The sequence below is a fragment of the Eucalyptus grandis genome, chromosome 3 (genome assembly GCF_016545825.1).
Source record: "Eucalyptus grandis isolate ANBG69807.140 chromosome 3, ASM1654582v1, whole genome shotgun sequence".
NCBI lineage: Eukaryota > Viridiplantae > Streptophyta > Magnoliopsida > Myrtales > Myrtaceae > Eucalyptus > Eucalyptus grandis.
This window is the reverse complement of record NC_052614.1, coordinates 39,823,387-39,846,596: the sequence shown is the minus strand read 5'-3', so window position 1 is coordinate 39,846,596 and position 23,210 is coordinate 39,823,387. Positions and strand designations below refer to the sequence as shown.

Genomic DNA, 23,210 nt, shown 5'->3' with positions numbered 1-23,210 from the left:
CTGCAGTTTAATCGGTTCTCTCCATATAAATCAGAGAAAAGGACGTCCGACGAAGCATCTGTCAACGCAATAACATTGGTGTTACACTAAATCCAAATCATGGCCCGAAGATACATTTGTGGACATCTTACATTTTGAGTCGGACAAAGAGAGAAAAGAGGAGAAAAAGATAAAGCGATGAACGTGACTTGACCCTCTCTAGTAAAGTGGGAATACATTTTATATATATGTCATGCACATGTTGACCGGTAAATAATATATTTTTTTTTTCCTTCTTTTGTGTTCTCCTCTTTTTACAAGAATATAACCACACATATATACACCAACGTAACCCACCCTAGAATCTCCTACAAATCAGAAGATCTCCTACAAATCGCTACAAATTAGGAGATCTCCTACAAATCAAAAGATACAGACCTTAAATAGAAAAACTTTCCTATTGAGGCCCTAATTGACGGCTCATGTTAACAGCACAAGTGACCCGCATACTTGCAGTCATGCCTGTGAATATGTATGTTATTGAAAAAGACGTATGAATATAGTAAACAGAAAAGGAAAAGACAAGGACGATGCCTGTGAATGTGCATATTATTGAAAAAGTCATATGAACGTAGGGAACAGAAAAGGAAATGACGAGGACGAGCACCTGAGCTCGAACCGTCGATATTTTGAACGCAGACTGCAGTGCAAACGCACTTGTATAAATAGCTCACTAGCTCTCGCTTCCCCGTGATCAAAACCCATCTATCGTTTCGTCATGGAATCGTTTACGCCCAATGCTTCGGATATGGGTGATAATGATGGAGTAGATACGATAATGGAGGAGGACGAGGAACTACGAAACCGGTGGGCTGCCATCGAGCGGTTGCCAACGATCCGGCTCCTGAGGACATCACTCTTTGACAGCAAGAATGAAAGCACTGCCCCTAGGAATGGAGAAGAAGGGAGGGAGAAGAAGGTGGTTGACGTTACCACGCTCAGCTCCCTCGAACGTCATCTGTTCATCGAGAGGCTCATACAGCACATCGAGACTGATAATCTACGCTTGTTACAGAAACTGAGGGAAAGGATAGACAGGTATTGCTCGCTAACTTGGAATTTTTTCGGATATGGCGCAACTCTTCGGCGCTGGTCTGGCGCCTGGTCTTGTCTTTAGAATGTTCACTCATCCTATTTACAGAAGCTCCTATAAGAAAAAGAATAGTGAATTTTTAGTTGAGACAAATTGACTAAATTTTTATCATTTGTCGGCAATTTTCTCGGCAAAGAATCGCAAACTTTGCCTTCCTTTGAATGATTTCCAAGCAGCCTTCTTAGATTCATCATATGAGCCATGTACCTGCTAGAATTGTGAATTTTCATCTTCATTCATACATTCTAATCACCAAGTTTGCTCCATCTGTATACCGAAACTTCTTTCATTTTGAATCTTGTGGTCACAATCAGTTTATGTTCCGGTCTCGCCTTTGACAATCAACCAAGGCATGTGTATGCTTAAGTATATGCGTCTAGGATCAGCAACTCCATTAATGTTTCTTTTCCAGAGTGAATGTGAAATTACCTACTGTGGAAGTGAGGTACAACCATGTCTCGGTGGAAGCAGACTGCGAGATCGTGCGAAGAAAGCCGCTTCCTTCACTGTGGAACTCTCTCTCAAGCTTGTTATTGGTGAGTAGGCATCCGCACTTCTAATTTCTTTACCGCTCTCATTTGCCTCCGTATGACAAAATCAGTATCGCAATAAAGTTCTTCAGAACGAGAATCTAATGAAGGATATTTTGGAACAGATTCCCGCAAGGACAGTACCATGCAAATCTCAGGCTTCCAAGATAAGAATTCTCAAAGATGTCAGCGGAATCATCAAACCGTCAAGGTTATAAGCACATCCGCAATTCCTATAGTGCGATACCAGAATCAGTAGCTTAAAGAACTATGTCCAGATATCCACTTCCTGAGAAGTTTATCATCCCAAACGCCATTCGACACAAAGGATAAAACCCAAGCTGTACAATTGATTACGAAAGAGTTGCACGTATATTGTCATCGGTCCTAAAGTCATGAATGGACTTGACTAGAACATATTTTAAATTCCTTGAATAGAACTTGACTGCAAGGGAATAGATTCTTTCCTCATATCTTTTTCTTTTTCATAAAGTTAAAGTGAAAAGGTAGCCAAAAATCTTGCTAGGGTTCAGGTGGACAAGTACTAAAGTGCCTCTGTATGCAGGTTGACTCTTCTACTTGGCCCTCCAGGAAGCGGGAAGACTACTCTGTTAAAAGCTCTGGCTGGAAAGTTGGATCAGTCACTTAAGGTCAATATCTCCGAATCATAGTTGACTATCATGCCTCAGCAGCCCCAAAAATGAATGTTCATAGAACATGTGAATAAAATTGATAGTGCAAACGATCTGGTGGTCTACATGGAGCAAAGTAGCTACTATAATTAGACTAATCAAATTTGGATTTTCCAGTCATTCTCTATGCGAGATATTCTCTCCAAATTTGGAATGAAATGTATAAGCAACGAGATAAATCTTTGAATAAGGAATTCTCTTAATAGTTAATACTGTGGTCCATCATTACATTAGTTTCCCTACATTTCCTCTTAGGTTACCGGAGCAATCACTTACAACGGCTACAATCTAGACGAGTTTGTCCCTCAGAAGACGTCTGCTTACATAAGCCAACTTGATCAACACATACCTGAAATGACGGTGAGGGAAACCATCGACTTCTCAGCACGCTGCCAAGGTGTCGGAAGCAGAGCAGGTAATGATCCTTTTGCTTTCCTGTGCCTCATTTGAGTGCTGGTCTTGCGCTAATCTCACTTGTGTTTAACGTTGTTACCTCATTGTTCAAAGAAATAATGGCGGAAGTCAGCAGGAGAGAGAGAGAAGCAGGAATCATCCCTGATCCCGACATCGACACTTATATGAAGGTAGTCATGAGATGGTTCAAGTTATCTTTTCTGCTTCCTTTCTCCATTGTCTTCGGTCCTATTTCTAGAAAGTTTTCTTCTGATGATATGTTAAAAGGACAATTCATTTTGAAACAGGCAATTTCTGTGGCAGGACAAGAGAGAAATCTTCAGACAGACTATGTCTTAAAGGTACGTACTCAAACGCACTGAGGTATTTGTCTTTTCTTCCTACCATTTGCTAATAGCAAAAAGAAGCAACTAAAAACAGAAAGCTAAAGGCAGCTGGTGGAATGCGGTGCTTCTGTTCTCTAGCTGGCACTAAAATATTCAATTATCCAGCCAAAAAATGGAAGAAAAGGAAGAAACACTGAATCATCAATGAGGCAAAATATTCAGGATATGTATGAAAACTGAGTGTTCCCACTTTCTTTTGGCTACTCTTTTAGTTAAATCAATGCTTATGTTAATTTTTAAGTTACAGCTTCCAAGAGCAAGAACCAATTCAATCACGAATCATAGTGAAAGCTACTCATGAGCAGGGAAAATATAAGATGCCTTAACCCAAGCGGATGTTGTCTAATTTGATGCTCATTTTACTGCCTATCAGATACTTGGGTTGGATATATGTGCTGATATAATGGTTGGAGATGCACTGAGGAGGGGCATTTCAGGTGGCCAAAAGAGAAGGCTGACAACAGGTAACACAGAAAAGCGAATTTACATATAATACGAAAGTAGCAATTAAGCCTGTACACTAACTGAAGTAAAACTAGTGATCCTATACAAGGGAGAGATAGATCGCAATCTGAAATTGAGAATCTCTTTTGAAGCTTTTCTTGGTTTCCTTCTTTCTGGCAGGAGAAATGATTGTTGGTCCAATGAAGACTCTTTTCATGGACGAAATCTCGACGGGATTGGACAGCTCCACAACCTTCCAAATAGTATCCTGTCTTCGGCACTTGGTGCAGCTCACAGATGCAACAGCATTTGTCTCACTCCTTCAGCCACAGCCTGAAACCTTTGATCTGTTTGATGACGTAGTATTGATGTCCGAAGGAAAGATTGTGTATCACGGCCCTCGAACCTATGCACTAAATTTTTTTGAGGAATGTGGCTTCAAGTGCCCAGAGAGAAAGGGTGTAGCAGATTTCCTCCAAGAGGTGCAATAACTACAGAAATTCCTACAATTCACTGTCTTATATAACTTTCCAGTTGCTCAAGGTTGGAATTAGCAATTTTTTATGCAGGTTATATCTATAAAGGATCAAGCACAGTACTGGTCTAGCACTGACATTCCATATAGCTACATATCGGTGGATCATTTCTCCGATAAGTTTAAGTTGAGTCACATAGGGGAAAGATCAGACCGTGAACTCTCAGTCCCTTGTCAGAAAACTCAATCTGATGACGGTGCTTTATCCTTCAGCACCTACTCACTAAGCAAAAGGGAATTGTTTAAAGCCTGCATGGCCAGAGAGTGGCTTCTGATGAAACGGAACCGGTTTGTGTACATCTTCAAAACAATGCAGGTGATCACCCACTCTTCAGGGATGTTCCTACCTTTATACTGGTCTCTTGCATTTCACAATTCTAACACTCCCCTTCTCATACAGCTTGTGATTACTGCATTCCTAGCAATGACAGTTTTCATTCGTACCGAAATGGACACGGACTTGACCCATGCAAATTACATCATGGGTGCTTTATTTTATGCACTGGTCAGGCTCATGACAAATGGAGTCGCAGAGCTGCCTCTAACCATAGCTAGACTTCCAGTATTCTACAAGCAAAGTTCGTTTTACCTTTATCCAGCGTGGGCCTACTCTGTCCCTGCATCAATCCTGAAGATCCCCCTTTCGTTGCTTGATTCGGCGCTTTGGACTGCAATGACTTACTATGTCATAGGATACAGCCCTGAAGTGGAAAGGTCAGCATACAATGTGACAACATAGAACAGAAAAAGAGAAAAAGGCTTTCTAAACATTCTATATTCATCAGAATTGAATGAATTATTCACTGCTCCAATCACTTTCCCCAGGTTTTTCCGACATTTTCTCCTGCTATTTGCTTTGCATCTAGCATCCACATCCATGTGCCGGGCGATTGCTGCGGTGTTTCGCACTGTAGTAGTTGCAACAACATTCGGTTCCTTAATGCTACTACTGATGTTTTTGTTTGGAGGCTTCATTATACCCCGCCGTAAGTGGACTTATCATAAATCTTGTTGGTTGATTTTCATGATAAATTAACCAACGTGGCTTAGTAAAGTTTTGGTCACTTGCAGCGTCCTTACCACTGTGGCTGAGGTGGGGATTCTGGGCTTCTCCGATGACGTATGGAGAAATTGGTATCTCGCTGAATGAGTTTCTTGCTCCACGCTGGAACAGGGTAAGTTTCGGATTCCTTAATTCCCCAAAGTTGTATACAGTGAATGGACAATCTCTACATCTTTCTACTCTTTTTACCTTTCTTTGGGGATAAAGTTTTCGAAGGGAAACACAAGCATTGGAAGGGACGTTTTGACCATCCACGGCCTGAACTTCAATGGTTACTTCTACTGGATAGCGGTGGGGGCATTGTTTGGCTTCACTTTTCTTTTCGATCTCGGCTTTATCTTAGCCCTCACATACTTCAGAGGTCAGTTCTTTTGACTCTTGTAGCGACATCATGTACACCTACATTAGTTTCCACAATCATTGTTAAATTTGAAAATTATGCAAAATAAGACGAACAAATTCTTGCAGCTCCCAAGGTGTCTCGAGCAATAATTTCGCACAAAAAGATCTTGGCAAGACATGCAAAGGAAGTTGATAAGAAGAATATTCCAACGGACATTGATGCTGAAACTACTCTGGATAGGAGGATAGGTGAGGAAACAGATTTTGAATCGAAGAAGTTCTTACCTTCGATCTAACATTACGAAGAATGCATAGCTGCTGCATCATAAGATATTGGTTTTACCTTTTTTCTTTTCCCAGGAAGGACGATCCTCCCATTTGAGCCACTCTCAATGGCATTCAAGGATGTGCACTACTATGTCGATACACCTCCAGTAAGCACACACGAATTTCTTACATATCTTTCCGATAGATTATTACGCTAAGATCAAGTTTATTTTATTCTTCAATCAGGAAATGAGAGCGAATGGATTTAAAGAGAAAAAGCTCCAGCTGCTCTGTGGCATTACTGGAGCATTTAGGCCTGGAGTCTTGACAACCTTAATGGGCGTGAGCGGTGCTGGGAAAACCACTCTCATGGATGTGCTTTGTGGAAGAAAAACTGGAGGCACGATTGAGGGGGATATAAGAGTTGGAGGGTTCCCTAAAAATCAAAGGACTTTCGCCAGAATTTCTGGGTACTGTGAACAGTTTGATATACATTCTCCTCAGATTACTGTCGGAGAATCAGTGACGTACTCAGCTTGGTTGAGGCTGCCTCCAGAGATTGATTCGGAAACGAAGGCGGTATATCATCCTTATACTTGCTAAAGTCACTACTGGACGTTTATTTCCGTTGAAGGGTCACATCCAACAAGAGAACATTTAGACAAAGGGAAAGTCACTAATCAGTGTAGTAAAAGAAAAATCCTATCCTGCCATATGATTGAGCTTGCCGAAAGTTAAAATTCACCTGTATAAGATAAGGTGGTCTCAGTTCATTTTTCTATGCAGGCGTTTGTGGAAGAAGTCCTTCAAACAATTGAGCTCACCGAAATTAAAGATTCCTTGGTTGGCATCCCGGGACAAAGTGGCCTATCAACTGAGCAGAGGAAGAGGCTGACTATTGCTGTAGAGCTAGTTTCCAATCCATCCATTATATTCATGGATGAGCCAACATCTGGTCTAGATGCCAGAGCTGCAGCAGTTGTGATGCGTACGGTGAAAAATGTTGTTGCCACAGGTAGAACAATGGTCTGTACTATCCACCAGCCGAGTATTGATGTTTTTGAAGCTTTTGATGAGGTGAGTCTACTCTCGAAAATAAAAGATGAAGAAAGAATGTGGGCTTATGCGATCTGCTTGATAGGCTTAAATAGAAATAAGCTGCATACATTTTTTGGTAGAGAAGTTACTCGGATGAACAATTTCGGTTTTCTGTGAGTTCATTTTGTCATATATTACAGTGTCAATATTCTACTCCTGCAGTTGATTCTGATGAAAGTGGGAGGACGAATTATCTACTCGGGAAAGCTGGGTCATCATTCAAGTGAACTGATAGAATACTTTCAGGTGTGCCTACAATTTGCTACATTGCAATTCCCTTCAAGTGCATTTTGTTCTTTCACGAGAAAGAAAACTTTCATTACCAATTTTGTCTGTCAAGAGATATCTAACTCAATGGAGCAAAATTTGTGCATTCATGTGGTACTCCAAAATAACGTGTGCAAATGAGATCTTACTTCTCGCGAGGAAGACCGAACTCATTTTCCACTCTGGTTTTCTTTGAGTCAACATCTGTAGGGAATCCCTGGCGTGCCAAAAATAAGTGACAACTACAATCCGGCGACATGGATGTTAGAAGTTACTTCCACATCAGTTGAAGCTCAGAACGGCATAGATTTTGCTGACATATACAGGAATTCTACTCATTACAAGTGAGTAAAATGAACTGCTTACGCAAAGCAGCATCTTATGCAAGTATTATTGATGTAGCTAACAATGTTTTAACTGCTGAATCACTAATTTGTTTATAGGGACACTGTTGAGCTGGTTCAGCAACTGAGTGAACCGCTTCCAGGTTCAAGAGACCTTCAGTTCTCAACCCGCTATCCTCAAAATGGACTTGTCCAACTCGTGGCATGTCTATGGAAGCAACACTTGTCGTATTGGAGAAGCTCTGAATACAACTTAGTGCGCCTCCTGTTTATGGTTGTAGCATCGCTTCTATTTGGAGCTTTGTTTTGGCAGAAAGGGCAGCACATGTAAGTCGTTTGCATGGTAGTCTATAATATACATGACATAAGTGCATATTTCACATCAACTTAGCAAACACGTGATCTCGCAAACCGATCATGCACACCTCTGTATCTGTCCGAAACGTGCTTGCTTCTGTTTCTGTACTTGCAAGTTGCAATCCTTAGCTGGTTTTATCTTGCAGTTTCTTTTGTCGTGATACATAGCTCTTGACTCAAAAGTGTCCGTGTTCTATCCTGTAGAGAGACTGAGCAGGACTTGTTCAATATCTTTGGCTCCATGTTTATCGCCATCATATTTCTGGGCGTAAATAATTGTTCAACGGTGCTACCACATGTGGCAACGGAGCGAACTGTTCTGTACCGGGAGACATTTGCTGGAATGTATTCTTCTAGTGCTTATTCCCTCGCTCAGGTTTGATGAGAAAAAGTAACTTGCATTCAATTTTTCTCTGATTCAATTGACGAGCTATTTGACAGATCAACCTTTTAATTGGTTTAATAGGTGATGATCGAAGTTCCTTACATACTTCTACAAACGGTTTTGTACGTGGCCATCACATATCCTATGATAGGGTATGACGGGTCTGCCTACAAGGTCTTGTGGTACTTCTACACTACATTCTGCACATTCTCGTACTTTGTTTACCTCGGAATGCTCTTGGTCGCCGTGAGTTCAAATCTTCAAGTTGCTTCCATATTGGCATCTGCGATGTACACCATACTAAATCTTTTCTCTGGCTTCCTCATGCCGGGACCGGTAAACCTCTCCAACCTAACCGTTACATATCCAAATTTCAAGCTACCGTCTGCAATGCAATTTGTCTGCCATTATTCTTGCAACATAATTTGATTCTCTTTTTTTTTTTTTTTTTTTCTGCAGAAAATACCAAAGTGGTGGATTTGGTGCTTCTGGACTTGCCCTACGTCATGGTCATTGAGTGGCTACTTAACTTCACAGTATGGAGATATTGAGAAGGAGATAATCATATTCGGCGAAAAAAGACCTATCAGTTCCTTCCTAGAAGAATATTACGGGTTTCAAAGCAACCGATTAGGCCTTACAGCTGTTGCTCTTATTGCTTTTCCAATTGCTTATGCATCTCTATTTGCATACTGCATTGGCAGGCTAAAGTTTCAGAAGCGCTGATATCATGTATCTCGACTGTTAGTTCTCTCTTGTATGCAACAGCAAATGCTTGGAACTAGCTCGTATATTATCAAAAGTTGTTCACAGTAATACGTGTAATGTAAAAAACGGTTACACGCGCCAAATTCTGTTGTTGCCCAATAGTCTCCATGTCAGTCACTATTGGATTCTGCAAGAGCTTTTCCCAATCAGCATCTGATCAACGAGGCGATCTGGAGTGGAAGTCTTTTGAGGATGCATCCACTACGTGCCCTTTTTTCAATCACATGTTGACCTTACACGTTAATGTGCCCACATATCTCTTCAAATTTGAGTATTCAATGATAGAATGCCTGCAAGTTTTTTCGCACACCTTCTTCCAGTCGTTTCTTCAGGTCTTCCAGTTTCGTCTCCATTTCATTCATCTCTTCCTGTTTAAGTGCAGTCATTCCTTCCAGTTCAGCGTATCTAAGGTTTCTTTCTTTCCTTCCCTCTGGCTCCGCCTGAAAATGGTGGACAACACTTTATCAGCAAGTTTTTGTTGGCTTTTTCTACATGCAGGACTCAACCTTGGGTCTTGAACCCCCGCCCCCAAAACTATTCCAGAGTCTCAGTTTTTTCCCAGCCACATCTGGCATCACATGTAAAATTTGTCTTGGTTCAAAAGTTAGTGTGAGATTAGGGAAATTTTTCCTTGTGAATACCCTATTCTGGATGATGCCATAAAAATGGAACACAAATAGTAAGAAAAGGAGGAGGAAGAAAGAGCTTTGTCAAGTAGGCTTACCACGGAGATATCACATTCCATGTGAGTGAGGAAAGAGCTTTGTCAGGCAGGCTTACCACGGAGATCACACATTCAATGTGAGCAATTAAGTTTGCATTCTATGCAGTAGTAGACTCCAAGCTCTGGATTCCTTCTTTGCTCACAGAAGTCAAAAAAGTACTCGCTGGAAATATTTTCAACTAGCGAATCATGCAGTGTTAGCTAATGGATGTGATAGTCACGCTTATAGGTTTGCAGCATTGGAACACAATGAAATTCTTGATTTGCTCTGCCAGTTCTGGGCTGGTCCGGTCCAGTTCTGGGCAGTTCCCAGTTCCTTTGCACATCCCCAACAAGAATTGCAAAGCATTGCCTTACAATAGAAGGTAAAGTCAGTCAGAACTACCATAAGCTTTGTCAAACATATTCAAGGCAAACCAACTGTAGTTGGGGACTGTGAAGCCGATAAGAAGGCAGTAGGGACCGACCTTTAAAAGCTGAAGATTGGTTGGTCTGGGACCAAGCTTATATTGCATCGAATCGCGATGGCAGATTTGCAGCAAAGTGCTGGTATTGAAAAGCTAAAAAACCACATTATAGTACGCTGTCAAGCATGGGACCTCAATGATTACCTGCAAAAATTTCAAGAACAAAATAGATTTTACTATTAGGTACAGCATTCTTACACTTGCAAAGAAAATGAAGAATTTCATTGTTCAAAGTCTTTCTCGGTAATTCAAATAGGGATAGAATTTACAAACGAAATGTTTGTTAGTTTCCATGCCATTTTTAAATATTCCAGATTGCGATAATACCAAAATGAAAGGTCTATCGATATTTCGGCAGTACAAATTCAGTACAGCAATTTCACCAAGAAAATCTAACCTGTGCAAGTGAGTAGAGCCATGGACGAGTACATTCCAGCAGATCTTTCCTGATACAAGACCGCCTGGCCTGTTGCCACAAATGCTAGAACAGTTGAGCAATTGTTAATGCCTAAGAAGATGACCGCTTCGAACATGGAACCAAGCATGATGAGCAGGTCCTGCTGATTATTTCTGCCAACATCAGAACAGAGATTTCACGTATAATTTTGTTAGCAGACAGAACCTTTTCCACACCCCATCGTGCTTGTCCATTGAACTGCCCGAGAGGAGGAGGATAAAACAGGTATTTTGTTTGAAGAATGCTTGATGCATTAAGTTGCAAAATCTTAGTATTCACGAGCTTAATACGATCGTCATAATTCCTGGAGGAGGCTAGTGGAAACTATGTTTTAGAGATTTTTCCTATTTGATGTAAAGTAAGAATTTCTTCTATTTTTTTCTTATATATGTGCTTCTGTGACTTACCTGATCTGTCTGTTATATAAGGCTTTTAGATTTATACAGATTAAAGATGAATAACTCTTTAGTAAAACATATGACATAATGGCTCATGAATTGACTACTTTAGGACTACACAAGGTCCTGGCTTGGACAGGCCAAAACCCAAAGCATTGCTCTTAGTGCAAGCTTATTTTACCCTATATTGTTCTATGTATCAACCAACGCCACAGTCAAACCTTACAATCACACAGCATCATGATAAACGACAATTCGGTCACTAAACCGCTTTATTCAGCAGCTTTCTTCCCCAATCTATTAATATGATAAACGGGAGATTAGAAAGATAAATACCAATGAATAGCTGTGCTTGTTAAGACGATGACGACGACTTACAGCTTGTCGTCTTCAAAAAGTGCATACGAGGTACACAAGAAGCGAGGATTTTCACTTCAATGGCCATGTTAATACGGACATAGACGTAGACGAATCATCGAGAATAAAGGAAACCCATATTTTTCCAAACTGATTGATGATTCTGTATACTAAACTTTTGTCAGTAAGCAAATCGAACTACAGGCACTAGTATTACAAATTAGGATGCTGTCTCATGGGAAAGATAACTCGCCGAGATCGTGTTGCTCCATGTATTCCTGGGCACATGGGGGGAAGGATAAAATATACACCGAAAGAAATCGAGGTGAACCCATCAGCTCCACCCATATTTGAGTTCTTCCCACCGGAAGGGACTTAAACAGCCGTGCACCTCAGGCAAGCTCTTGAACAGCAGCGCAGCACATACACACACAGCAGCAATGGCCACCAGTGAGACCATTGCTGGTCGGGCCACAAGGGATGTTCTTGTGGGTCTGCATGGGACCTTCTGTTCGCATAATTTGCAGTGCACTCTTAACAGTCCATGTTCAGTCTTATTACTCTCCATGCTGAAAGATTTAGCTGATCTTGGCCCTTCTAATGGTTTCAGCTTGGGGTTGGTGGGAACATCAAGTATTACGTGTGCTCTCTCAGATTTTCCAGCAGATTTTCTCTGGACTAGATGTATATAGGAGTAGTGACCTTGTAGGCAAGCATAATCATTAGGGGTGAAACCCGAGTCATCACGAGCATTCTTCCATGCTTCAATACCAACCTGAACCAGAGTAGACAGCAAAACTCTGTCATTTGGGCCACAATGTGAAAACATCAAATGTCTATAAATTGTAAATCAGGCCCTATAAGTGATTCAACCCACATGTTCCTCAATCAAATTTCAACACAAACTTCTTGTAATAGGACCCGCTCAAAACTATGTGGACATAGACCTTCAACTTTTGAAATGACACTAAATTGAGGTTGAAAGGGTAGATGAAGCAAGACACTATCCATAAGACAGCATATGAGTTAGAAGGAACAGTTGATGTATTGTTGAGAAATGAGCCAAAACCACGAGGCATGACACAGAAAGTGGTGACTTATGCACAATGAAGAAGCTATGCCATGATATTTTAATTTCAAAATACCAACCAAATGAAAAGCATACATAGAAAGGGACTAGGAGATACCAATAATGGATCATTTGTTAGGGCATCCAAGACGAGTTCAAATCCCTTGCTACTGGCTGCAATATGAAGAGGAGTCAAACCAGCAGGACCAACAGCATTTGCTTTGAATAAGAAGTTCCTGCGGTTCTCTGGAATCTGTTGCACTTGCTCCAACCCTGCCTTATCTGAGTCTTCATGCGGAATGTACCTCAATAGGAACTCTACCATCGTCCGACAATTTCTCCGCACAGCCCTATGGAGGAGATTCATATCCAGCATAGCCAGATCTATGGAAGGATGCTCACCAGCATCAACTACTCCATTGAAACAAATTCCTAGCAGTTTCTTTACCACAGCACACCAGTCATGCTCCATTGCAAACTCCATTAGCCACTTGAATCTTCTAAAAGGGAAAAGACCCAGTGTGTGATTCAAGTCACCAAGCCTATGCTTTGCATGACTTCGGTGCAGAAGCCAACCAATTTCATTTATAAAATCGAGGGCTTTGCTCCTGGCTTCAGCCATTTCAGATTCCTGCTTGATGTCAAGTGGGGTTTCAAGTGCCTCAATTTCACTCTCAAGCATACGGATCTCAGAGCACACTTCCTCCTCCGCAACAATAAATGGAAAGAAACTGCAGCTAAGACCATGGTCTTCAACCTGTCAATATGGAATACTCATGTAAGACAACTCACTAGTAGTTCAAACTTGCATGATTTTCATATCCATATATCAGAGTAAAAGTTATCTTTATGTCTTCCACAACATGATTCTTAAAGGTGAAATAGGGGCAGAGTTGAAAAGGTTCTCTTCTACAGTCTTATGTTGATAATAAAGGAGAAAGTGTCTCAGAACTGAAGCATGTATACCATCTATGATAGCATTTATCTGAGGATGAAACCATGGAGGGGATACTCATATGGGAGCCAAAAGGCCCAATCTGAGCACATCGACTTGGGATATACACATTGATATTAGAATTTGCTAGCTTTATGAGACCAGAAATATTGTACAATGACTCCTCATAGCAAAATTCATCAAAGCTCCACACCACACGCCTCAAACTCTGACAAGTAAACAGTTCACGGATGGCTTGAAAGAATGAGAGCATGAGATGCTTAGCAAAGGAAAAATGCAATGTGAAGAAGTATTTAAAAAAAAAAAAAAAAAAAAACAGTGATGAAACCTCAATAAACCCTCTCCCACAAGTTTTTGGGACAGAACAACGGAAGCTGAGGAACTGGATTTCATCATCCTCATCCTCATTAATCATTTCAGCTTCTTCTGTGAGGCCACAAAAGCTTTTCTGAGCAAGATATTTCCCTTCTAGGGCACAGAATAACCTGCCAAAAACTTAGGAAAATAAGTTCTCATGCATTAGCAGAATATGTCCACAAATTTGATATCAATAAACGTTGTTTAGAATCTTATTACCAAGCAGCATACAGTGGGGTACAAGAAGCAGAAAAATAATGTGTGCAAAAGGCAAAAAAGGTACTTTGAAGTGGGCTTGAAAAGGTTGAAGCCTTTGACCACAAACTCAGCACTCTGCATTACTGAAACAGCAATGGGTTTGATGCTTAAGATCTTGCCACTGTTATGACCCAAAGGCAGGGGGGTCCCTAAAACGATTTCACCTGCAGCACAACTAACAAAATTTGAGATTCTTTTGGCCCTTGGATTTTCAATTTATTATCAGGACTGTTAAAGAAAGGGAAAGAAGAAGAATGATATGAGAACTCAAAGGGCTCGATCAGAGATTCCAGATGAGTACACACAAAATCCACTGATAAACAGTCACATAAAGATAGAGAAAGAGAAGCTATTGTGTAAACTTAATATATTAGGCTAAGCCAATCACTTACGAAGAAACAATTGGATTCACACTATGTCCCAAAAAAGAAAAAAAAAACACACATGCATAGGTCCCAAGAATTTCCTCAACTGTGATCTTATCTACCACATCATGTATAGAGTGAGTCTTTTCAATATATTTTGAGAGATAGAGAGAGAGAGAGAGACCGTTGTAGACAAATGACACAGAATCTTGCACCCGTGTATAAATCCACCCTGTTCGCCAAAATGAATCATTGGATACATCCAGAAGCTTTCTTAATGTGGAGCCCAGATTCGAGTGAAGCTTCATAAAAAATGGTAGCGTGATTAAGTTTAATCATCCCTTTCTCATGAAAGCAGATGAGATGGATCTTAATTTTGCATCACAACAAAAGCATACCTCCCTCCACATGGTCTTTTCAAGACAAAGATAAATGGTCAATATGATACATCCAGGCCTAATATAGCTTTCCATGTCGGTAGGACTGTGAGACAACCAGTTGAGGATCTGGAAGTTCCAGGATAAATTTTACATAATCATGCCACCAATCTTAGGGTACCATACAATAAGGAATAAAATAGACAGAAGAACTTAAGAGGTATGGAAAAACCTGTGTTCGCATTGCAAGAGGAAAATCATTGGGATCTTTTCCAAACAGTTTGAAGACGATGCGATCTGTCCGACACTGAAATTTTGCAATAAACAATGAGCCCAAACATTGCATGTTTTTATTTAGATCATTCCTATTTAAATTTAACCAGAAAAGGGCGAGCCAAACAAGAATTCATGAGACCTAATGCATGTCTTCAAAGCAATATTAGGCCCTTGGAGCAATGCAAGATGGTAATAATCTGCACTGCAGAAGCAAAAGTCCTTATTGCTTTTCCTTTTTTCAGGGATGTGCAGGCTCATGTAGTTAGTTGATTCAAGCATTTCTTATTTTTGTTACTTGAACAAAATATGGATATTATCAACAAGATCTATGAAAATATTTTCAAGAAGAGGGCGAGACAAACTGACTCAGGGCGCAGAGCCAACAAATGTATTGTCCAATTTCGCCAGTGTTATAAGAAAGGAGAAAATTTACCTGAGCCTCTCCACTAGAGCTAGATGGAGAATCTGTAGATGTTGAGTTCGACGTTGAACTAGTATGAGGTGGAGTTGATTTGTTGGCTCCTTGCCGTGAATGTTCTGAAGCATTACATGTTTGTGCATTCACTGGAAATCCTTGTGTATCCTCATAAGAACTATTTAAGTCAATGTTCCTCATTCTGATTCTCTGAGATGTGTCATTTGATTCATTCACACTAGCAACACAATCATCTCTTGCTAGACACTGGCCTGTGGACTTGAAAACAGTTGGAGGTTGTTGACTTCCATCCCCAGTACTATCTGTACCTGTTCCTTGCGGCATCAAATCAGGCGCAGATTGTAACACCTGATGTCCAACGGACCTCACAGGGTCTTGAAAATTAGTCTCAGTATGCATCACAGAAGCTTTTGGATTTTCAGGGTCATCCCGGATTACATCCGGGACCTTATCTGGAGAACTGGCTGATGCACCTTTGGACTCCTGTAGTAAATTGGATAACCTCTGTCCATCAATTGTACTGGCAAGGTTCCTCAACAGGTGAGACAGCAGGTCCTGATCCTTTGTTGGATCCAAGCTACTTGCTGCAAGTCAGAGGAGACAAGACTGTCAGATCTATCGAATGAAATTAGCACAAGAATGAAATAGATAAATAGTCTCAAGTTATGCGCAAATCATATAGTCCATCATTGTATGAGGTACAGATCTGTATTTAATGTGAATTAATTGTTGTGATTTCAGCAGTAAATCATAAATAGCTGGTTAAGTTTTATAATTATTCTTCAACACCTGTAGTGTGGAGAAGTGAAACCATGAAATAACAAGGAAGAGTTGACAGTTATTGTCCATTTCTAGCACTTGTATCAAAAAGCACCATCCTCACACTAAACGACAGTTACAGGCCAACAGCACAAAGAAGACATTGTAAATTTTGTTCAAAATCAATGCTGGCAAAGACATATAGAAGATGATAATTTAGAGTATGGCATAAGAGAACAAATCAGGCATGATAAGATGTTCTTATCCCAAAGAAGTCCTCAATGAATTCAGACAAGGAAAGGGTACTTTATCTATAAAACAGATGCATTACCAATGTTCAGACAACCACCAGTCATGACAAGGATACAGATATTAAAGGATGGAACTACTAAAACTGACATGCAGGAAACGATGGAAAACAGTCCAATTCCGAATACAAATATTAATGTTCTTAATCTCCTTGAAGATGTCATCTGCAAGTAATCTTCATAAAGCTGGATGATGCTGTTAGCATATCCCCCATTACCACATGCACATAAATTCTAAATCGAACACGAGATTTTTTCACCCCAAACAGAACCATGTATGCGCCCCACTGGAAGTAACATTTGACACCTTACCGAAAACTTTAGCAACCAGACATTGTCAAAGATGCCTTTGAGCAGAATGCTGATCAAATCGGAGCAGCAGCCAGCACATCGATTTAATCAGGCCATTGGGTACTAATCCTCAAGATAAGTATTTAACAGGGCATTTACCATTTCCTTTTTTGGGATCCCTAAGCTAACCGCATATATGAAGTAGATGGAGGGGAGGTTGACTACTGACATCAACATCAGCCCAATCAGATTCAACAAGAATTTTCCATGCATCTGAGTGTTCTTCTCTAGAACTGGTTAGAGTAAATTGCAAAAAGAAAATTATATTATAAGTACTTACAGTGCATATTGGAGAGTATCCTAAGTAGACTAACCAAAAGATAATGGCTACCCCTTTCATCACCGAGGGAGCCGCCACTAGCGACTGTCTCAGGATGTGTCTTCCTCCTCCTCCTATTATGTCCTGCCAAACGCCTACGACAACTTCTCTTCCCCTCATCAAACTCTTGAAGAACATGAAACCTGACCACAAGTACAAGAAAGTTGCATTGCATCTAATCAGGAAGAAAATTTTCAGGCAAAGTAACCTTTCAGAATGAAAGCTATTAGTTGCAAACTCAAAATGAATGCAATAGACTTGGTCTTTTAATTGGCTATGATGCTGACAATTGTCACTGCTATCAGCTCTGAAATCCTTTCAATCTATTTCAATTAAATAGGTTGCCATCAGACCAAACTAACCTGCTACACTGTTGACAAAACCGCTGCATAACATTTCCCACCAGTGCTTCGCTAGCTTTAGAATGCATTTCACAAACCTTGTGCCTTCGGTGGTAATCTTTTGCACTCCTAAGATCCACCCTGCAACCCACCACCTGACATGCTGGACCATTTGGAACGGGCCCTACAGATTTAATCTTCTTCCCACCCTTTATACTCGAATCTATAATAGGATACCCTTGCCCACCAATATTCAGATTAAGACCTTCTGCTTCATCATCCAACTCTTCATCCTCGACCACCACAACTCTTCTTCGCTTCTCAGCTTCCCTTTTTCCCATTTCATTCTGTACATCCTCCAGAACAGATGATGAACACATGTTAAAATCAGCAGTAGCCAGATTATCGGGCCTGACTGGAAAAAGTTGCCTACTTCTGCATTCGGATTCCATGGGATTCAAAGGACTTGCCGTGAAAAGGTCGCCATCCCATCTCCATTCATTGGGATCCCACTCCATACTCTTTTTCCCAACAGAGTTCAAATCTGGTGCCATAAGACCAAAATGTACTTTTTCTTTGAGCCTAGCTTCCATCTCATGAAAACTACAGTGTCTAAATTCAATCTGACCAGATTCTAAGTCCACCAGACCGAAACCACCCAAATAAACAAGGCTTTGTCAACTACACATCAAGAGCTGCATTTCAAGTAAAAATCTGTCAACTAAGTATCCACCACCAACTTCAATCCCCATGAAGCATCCCTGATCATCCTCTCAATGCCCTAGAAGACCCACAAAAATGAAAAGAAAGAAAATGATCAAGGAGCCAACATTCAACGCAAAGGAGAGCGACCCATTTCTCCAAAGCCCCTCAATTGCCCAACCACACCCTCGAATTCATCAATGCCCCCAACGATTCCAAAACCCTTTTGGGATTCTTGGAAAAAAGTCCCACTCTCTATCCCAGTATCAGCCTCCTCCAGCTCAACACCCGGAGACGAAATCCTCACACAAAGACCCCCCAAAAGGAAGAGTTTTAGAGAGAGATACTCAATTCAGTCAACGGCGAGAGGAGCTGGCGACTTGCTAATGTGGAGATCGCCGGAGAGGGCGGCTCGAGGCGGAACTGTTGCTCTCAAGAACTCACAAGGAAAGACAAAGTTGGGGACGAGGATGGCAGAGAAGATGTTGAGAAAAAGGAGCGATTTTTAATGTTTTGTTCTTGTTTTTTTAATAATTGGAGGAGAAGGAAGGGAGAGGAGTCGTACATGCAATTGACATTGTTAATTTCCTCGACGCCGTGTAAGAGGATTCCAGTTCTACCTGGTTCAGGTAGCAGTTGCACTCATCCGCGTTTCATTTCCCGCACGTATGGATTTTTCATTTTCATTTTTCCTTTTTCTTCCCTGAAAGAAATAAAAGAATACTTCTTGCTATTAATTATTACTATTATTATTATTGTTGTTATTATTATTATTATATTCTCGTCCATTTTCCGTCTTAGGTATTGGGAGCATCCAAATGTTTGATTTGACCGATCTCCATGGCTATAACCTAAAGTTGTGAGATAGCCTTTCTATTTTTTCATTTTCTGAGTATTTAATTAGTGTTGAAGCGCCGTAGTTTCTTAATTATATATGGAAAGGGAGGAATCTCGTTGTGGAAGGTTGGATGGCTACGTAGTTAAATGGATATAGAAGATAGCCGTAAAATATGTGTAAATTGGATGGATACTTGGCGAAGAGATACTTTTCGGTTTCATGTGCCTTTTATACAAAGGCGAATGGGAATATTGCGATAAATTGCGAAACCTCTTTTACATAATGCAATTAAGTTCTCAAGGCCTTGCAAGAATATTCAATTAAGGCCTTATGGTCGATTAGGTCCTCGTACATTGAATCGGGGAATGAGGGATTGTGAGGGCCATTCTTTAAGCTTCGATTTATTTAGTTGCCAGCTATGTGATCAAGACATTGTGACATATAGTATTAGATTACCACACTGTCATGTAAAAAAATCATATGAAAATTGGTCAAGAAGACCTAGATAGCATTTTCTTGCAAATCATTAGAACTATCCATTTCTTCGAAGGAAAATTGTTACTAGATTATTTTCAACAACTCTGTGTTTGAATGACGACAAATTAAAACTAATCAACTGACAGAAAATATTTGTTCGTGGATTGAAAATAAGAAGTTTAGATTGGAGGTCCCATTTTCCTAAACTACAAAACGAATGAAAACTAACTCTTTTCTTTGAAAATGAATTCCACGGAACTATTTTCCTTTATCATGAAAATTTCAATGAAACGGACGCGTCCTTAAGTGCACTTGACGAAACCATAGGAGCAGCCAAATACTGTTAGGTTTAGAATTATATAGAATTGAAAACGGAGCTACATATAGTCTATATTGCAAGTATCTTGACTTTACCCACGGATTTGGTAAAGTGATGTCAAACGACCGGTTCCCGCGGTCTAGAGTCTAGACCATCATTTGGTGGTGCGACTAGGGCATGCTCATCCTCCTGTCGTGGTCATATTTGGTGAATCATATTCCGTGAGTTCTTACCTCATTTCGACTTTCCCTTTTGACAACTTTATTTTGGAGTAAAAATTAATGTTATTCCGAGGGCTATACGGTACGTGGCCTGTCAAAAAGGAGAAAAAATAATAATCCGCCAGTTGTGCGAGAATTATTCTCTTGGCGTTTTTCTTCGTGTGAAGAAGGTCCTTGCGTAAATGTTCTAAATTCATTTTTGAATAATTTCGGACACTGACCGGTAATGCTATGAGCGTGAGTCTCTTAATCACTAGGCCGTGCTTGCCCAATCCGAGACATTATTATGCTAGGCACAGGTACGCGGGTTCTTACGTGTTAGTCTCTCTCCCATCATTAAAAACACGACTTCTTGGCTGACTCGTATGTGTTAAACACGTTGCCAGTGTTCATCCCGAGTCAGGATCGAACTTTCCATGAAATTCATAATTACGTTACTCATGACTTTCTTGCACATAGCACGAGATTTTCTCGTGCTGGTCCAAGCATCTTCCTAAGTTATATTTATATAATCATTTTATATGAAGAAGAGATTCACGAGGAAAATATTTGAATTTGACTCCTCACTAAAAATGGTGAAAATGTGATAAAGGCTTAGGATAACTAAGACATTTGATACGTTCAAAACACAACATGCAACTACCGATATTTAAGATTTGATTTGACATAGCTGCACTTCGCCATCCAGCAGGGGCCTACCCACATGCCAATCTTTATAGCAAAAGTGAACTGACAGTGTTTGTACACTCCACAATGGCCAAGGTTTGGGACTCTTCAATCTCGAGCAAGTCCTCTATGTCGGTGCCTTTGCCTCTCCGTCGATTATCCAACTCGGTACATTGATGTTCAAGATGGCCATATGTTGTTTGGTCGGATTGATAATGGGGAAAAGTGTCAAAAAAGTCCTAAACCTTTTTTATATTGTGCTAATTCGTCATTTCCGATCAATTTTGACCGGATTTTGCTGACGTGACCTCATCGGTGCCTTTGCCTCTGCGTCGATTATCCAACTCGGTACATTGATGTTCAAGATGGCCATATTTTGTTTGGTCGGATTGATGATGTGAAGATCATAAGGGCTTCCGAACTTGCGAATGTTGATTCGTGAGATGTTTGTGAATCGTGATTTGTACAGAACTGATGATGCAGTATTCATAGGCTTATTGGACAGGCTTTTGGTTGTCGTTGTAGCCGTCAGTCAACGGCTATAAGATGTATTATTGGTCGGGGTTATATTTTAATTTATAAATAGTAAACATGATATGAAAAATGATCGAGTAATATTAACGAAAAACACTCATGCGATCAAATGAAGGTACGAGTGCAATTTCAAATTTGAAAAACGAAATTACATGGACAAGTGCCCTAATGACGATTGAAGCCAAGCGTACCCAGGGAAATGTCTAATTGATTTGGTGTTGACATTGTCCCTCACAATAATTCGAAAATGATAAACTGTCCACAGCATCCTCTTCTTTAAGCACATGTGACTAGAATCAATTTGTACAAAAAATAATAATTATGCCCGGACATATCCTCTTTTTTATTTCTTTTTTTTTCGTGCCAATGAGGAGAGACGATTTTCAATTAGGCCTTGCTCTAGCCTCTTTAGGTGTTATTACTTCCTTGGTAGCTCAACACATGTACTTTTCTGCTATGAGTAGTGAAGTATATCGTTGACATATTAATCTCCTCATAATGCTTTGTTGTAATGAGAAAGTAAAAAATGAAATCGCAAACAGTTTTAAAGACTAAGAGCGTTAAGAAATGATATGTGAGTGACAATTGGGGAGAGTAGTGAAAAATGAGTAGGCGAGGGGGCAATCTATAGAGGGAATTAATAGCCTTTAAAAGTGTTCATGCTTTCGCATTAGTCATAACAACATATTCCAATTTTACACGAAAAAATAATTTATGCTCGTGCAATGCACAGACATGCTACTATTACCGTGTGAAACGAGAATCGGTGCTCCTCATTTTGCATCTTTTAATAAACCATTGCTCCCACGACCTGTTTGTTCCTTGATTCCTCAGCAACTTTTCAAACGTTGGTGTCCCATCTCTTTTGGCATTTATATGGACATGACGTGCTACCAAGACAAGTTCTTCTTTTGAGGCCGAAAGTATCACATTGCAGGTAGAAAAGAACAAGGGTTGTCAATTCTTCTACTAAACCACCGAAAGCTCCATTTCCATATCATTAATCCGGCTATCAAAAAATCCGTATGATCAAATGGAAAATCACCTCGGAATGTCTATCTTGATACTCATTACTTAATGGCTTCCGTGCGCACGTCTCCGTATTTCCCAACCCGCTTTGCTAAGATCCAACATGGTTTTGAAGACGAGAAACCCATATTATGCATTTAGATTTTGAGTTTTAGGAAATATCTCACTGGCCCAATGAATTAAGTAAAACACGAGTCAAGATACTAATAGATGGCTCGCATGAAATTATTTGTAGTCGATGACGCGAGGAACGAAACACGTGCCGTGCACATAATCGATAACCAGGTTCAACATCATGGGGTTTTCTTTTTGACAAAGTGCTAGACCCCACATCCTTTTTCCCTGGGGATTGAGATTCCCTCAGGAAAAATTTGATGGGGGGACCCCAACACCAAAGGGTAGGCAGGGTCATATGAACGGAGCATTCTGGATGGAGCCCCAGTTGCAGAGTGGGGACCAACTCCATTTTCGTACTATGATTCCCATTCCCATTCCTTCTTTTTCCATGAATCGGATCTACTTTGGAACGTTAGTACTTCTGTTAAGCTCCGAATACGAGGCTCGACATCCATTTTGATGAACATGATTGGGAAATTTGTCACTCGAAAATATCAAGAGAAGAACCGCAAGGAGATTGAACTCAGTTTGAGAACGAGATGGTCCTTTCGACCAAACCAAGGTGTAAATTTTGAGAAACTTATAATGTAAGGATTGATATAATGCATGCTCAAGATCGATGAATAATGAGAATCAAACCGGATGTACCTACATTGGCAAGAAAGAAAAGGAACATATCATGTGTCATGCATCGTTAGGATATCACATG

At 40.4% G+C, this 23,210-nt stretch overlaps 2 protein-coding genes across 2 annotated transcripts; one reads left to right on the top strand and one right to left on the bottom strand.

The window, feature by feature from the left end:
• The first annotated feature begins 649 nt into the window (after positions 1 to 649).
• LOC104415289 (pleiotropic drug resistance protein 3) lies at positions 650 to 9,333 on the top strand. Its single transcript, XM_039310018.1, has 24 exons — positions 650 to 1,077; positions 1,545 to 1,668; positions 1,788 to 1,873; positions 2,228 to 2,312; positions 2,610 to 2,769; positions 2,862 to 2,938; positions 3,056 to 3,109; positions 3,528 to 3,618; positions 3,779 to 4,080; positions 4,168 to 4,449; positions 4,534 to 4,847; positions 4,959 to 5,119; positions 5,205 to 5,308; positions 5,404 to 5,557; positions 5,665 to 5,787; positions 5,899 to 5,972; positions 6,052 to 6,384; positions 6,592 to 6,882; positions 7,066 to 7,149; positions 7,381 to 7,514; positions 7,614 to 7,841; positions 8,076 to 8,247; positions 8,338 to 8,592; positions 8,716 to 9,333. Exons 1-24 carry the CDS (start codon positions 758 to 760, stop codon positions 8,980 to 8,982), a joined length of 4,275 nt encoding a protein of 1,424 aa, XP_039165952.1. The 5' UTR covers positions 650 to 757; the 3' UTR covers positions 8,983 to 9,333.
• Positions 9,334 to 11,399: 2,066 nt separating this feature from the next.
• Positions 11,400 to 18,914, bottom strand: LOC104415290 (squamosa promoter-binding-like protein 1). The gene is made up of 10 exons (XM_010026563.3): positions 17,620 to 18,914; positions 17,219 to 17,400; positions 15,518 to 16,104; positions 15,041 to 15,115; positions 14,830 to 14,937; positions 14,616 to 14,733; positions 14,092 to 14,230; positions 13,780 to 13,936; positions 12,615 to 13,253; positions 11,400 to 12,202 (listed from the first exon to the last, which is right to left on the bottom strand). Exons 1-10 carry the CDS (start codon positions 18,189 to 18,191, stop codon positions 11,762 to 11,764), a joined length of 3,018 nt encoding a protein of 1,005 aa, XP_010024865.2. The 5' UTR covers positions 18,192 to 18,914; the 3' UTR covers positions 11,400 to 11,761.
• Between the last annotated feature and the right edge of the window lie 4,296 nt (positions 18,915 to 23,210).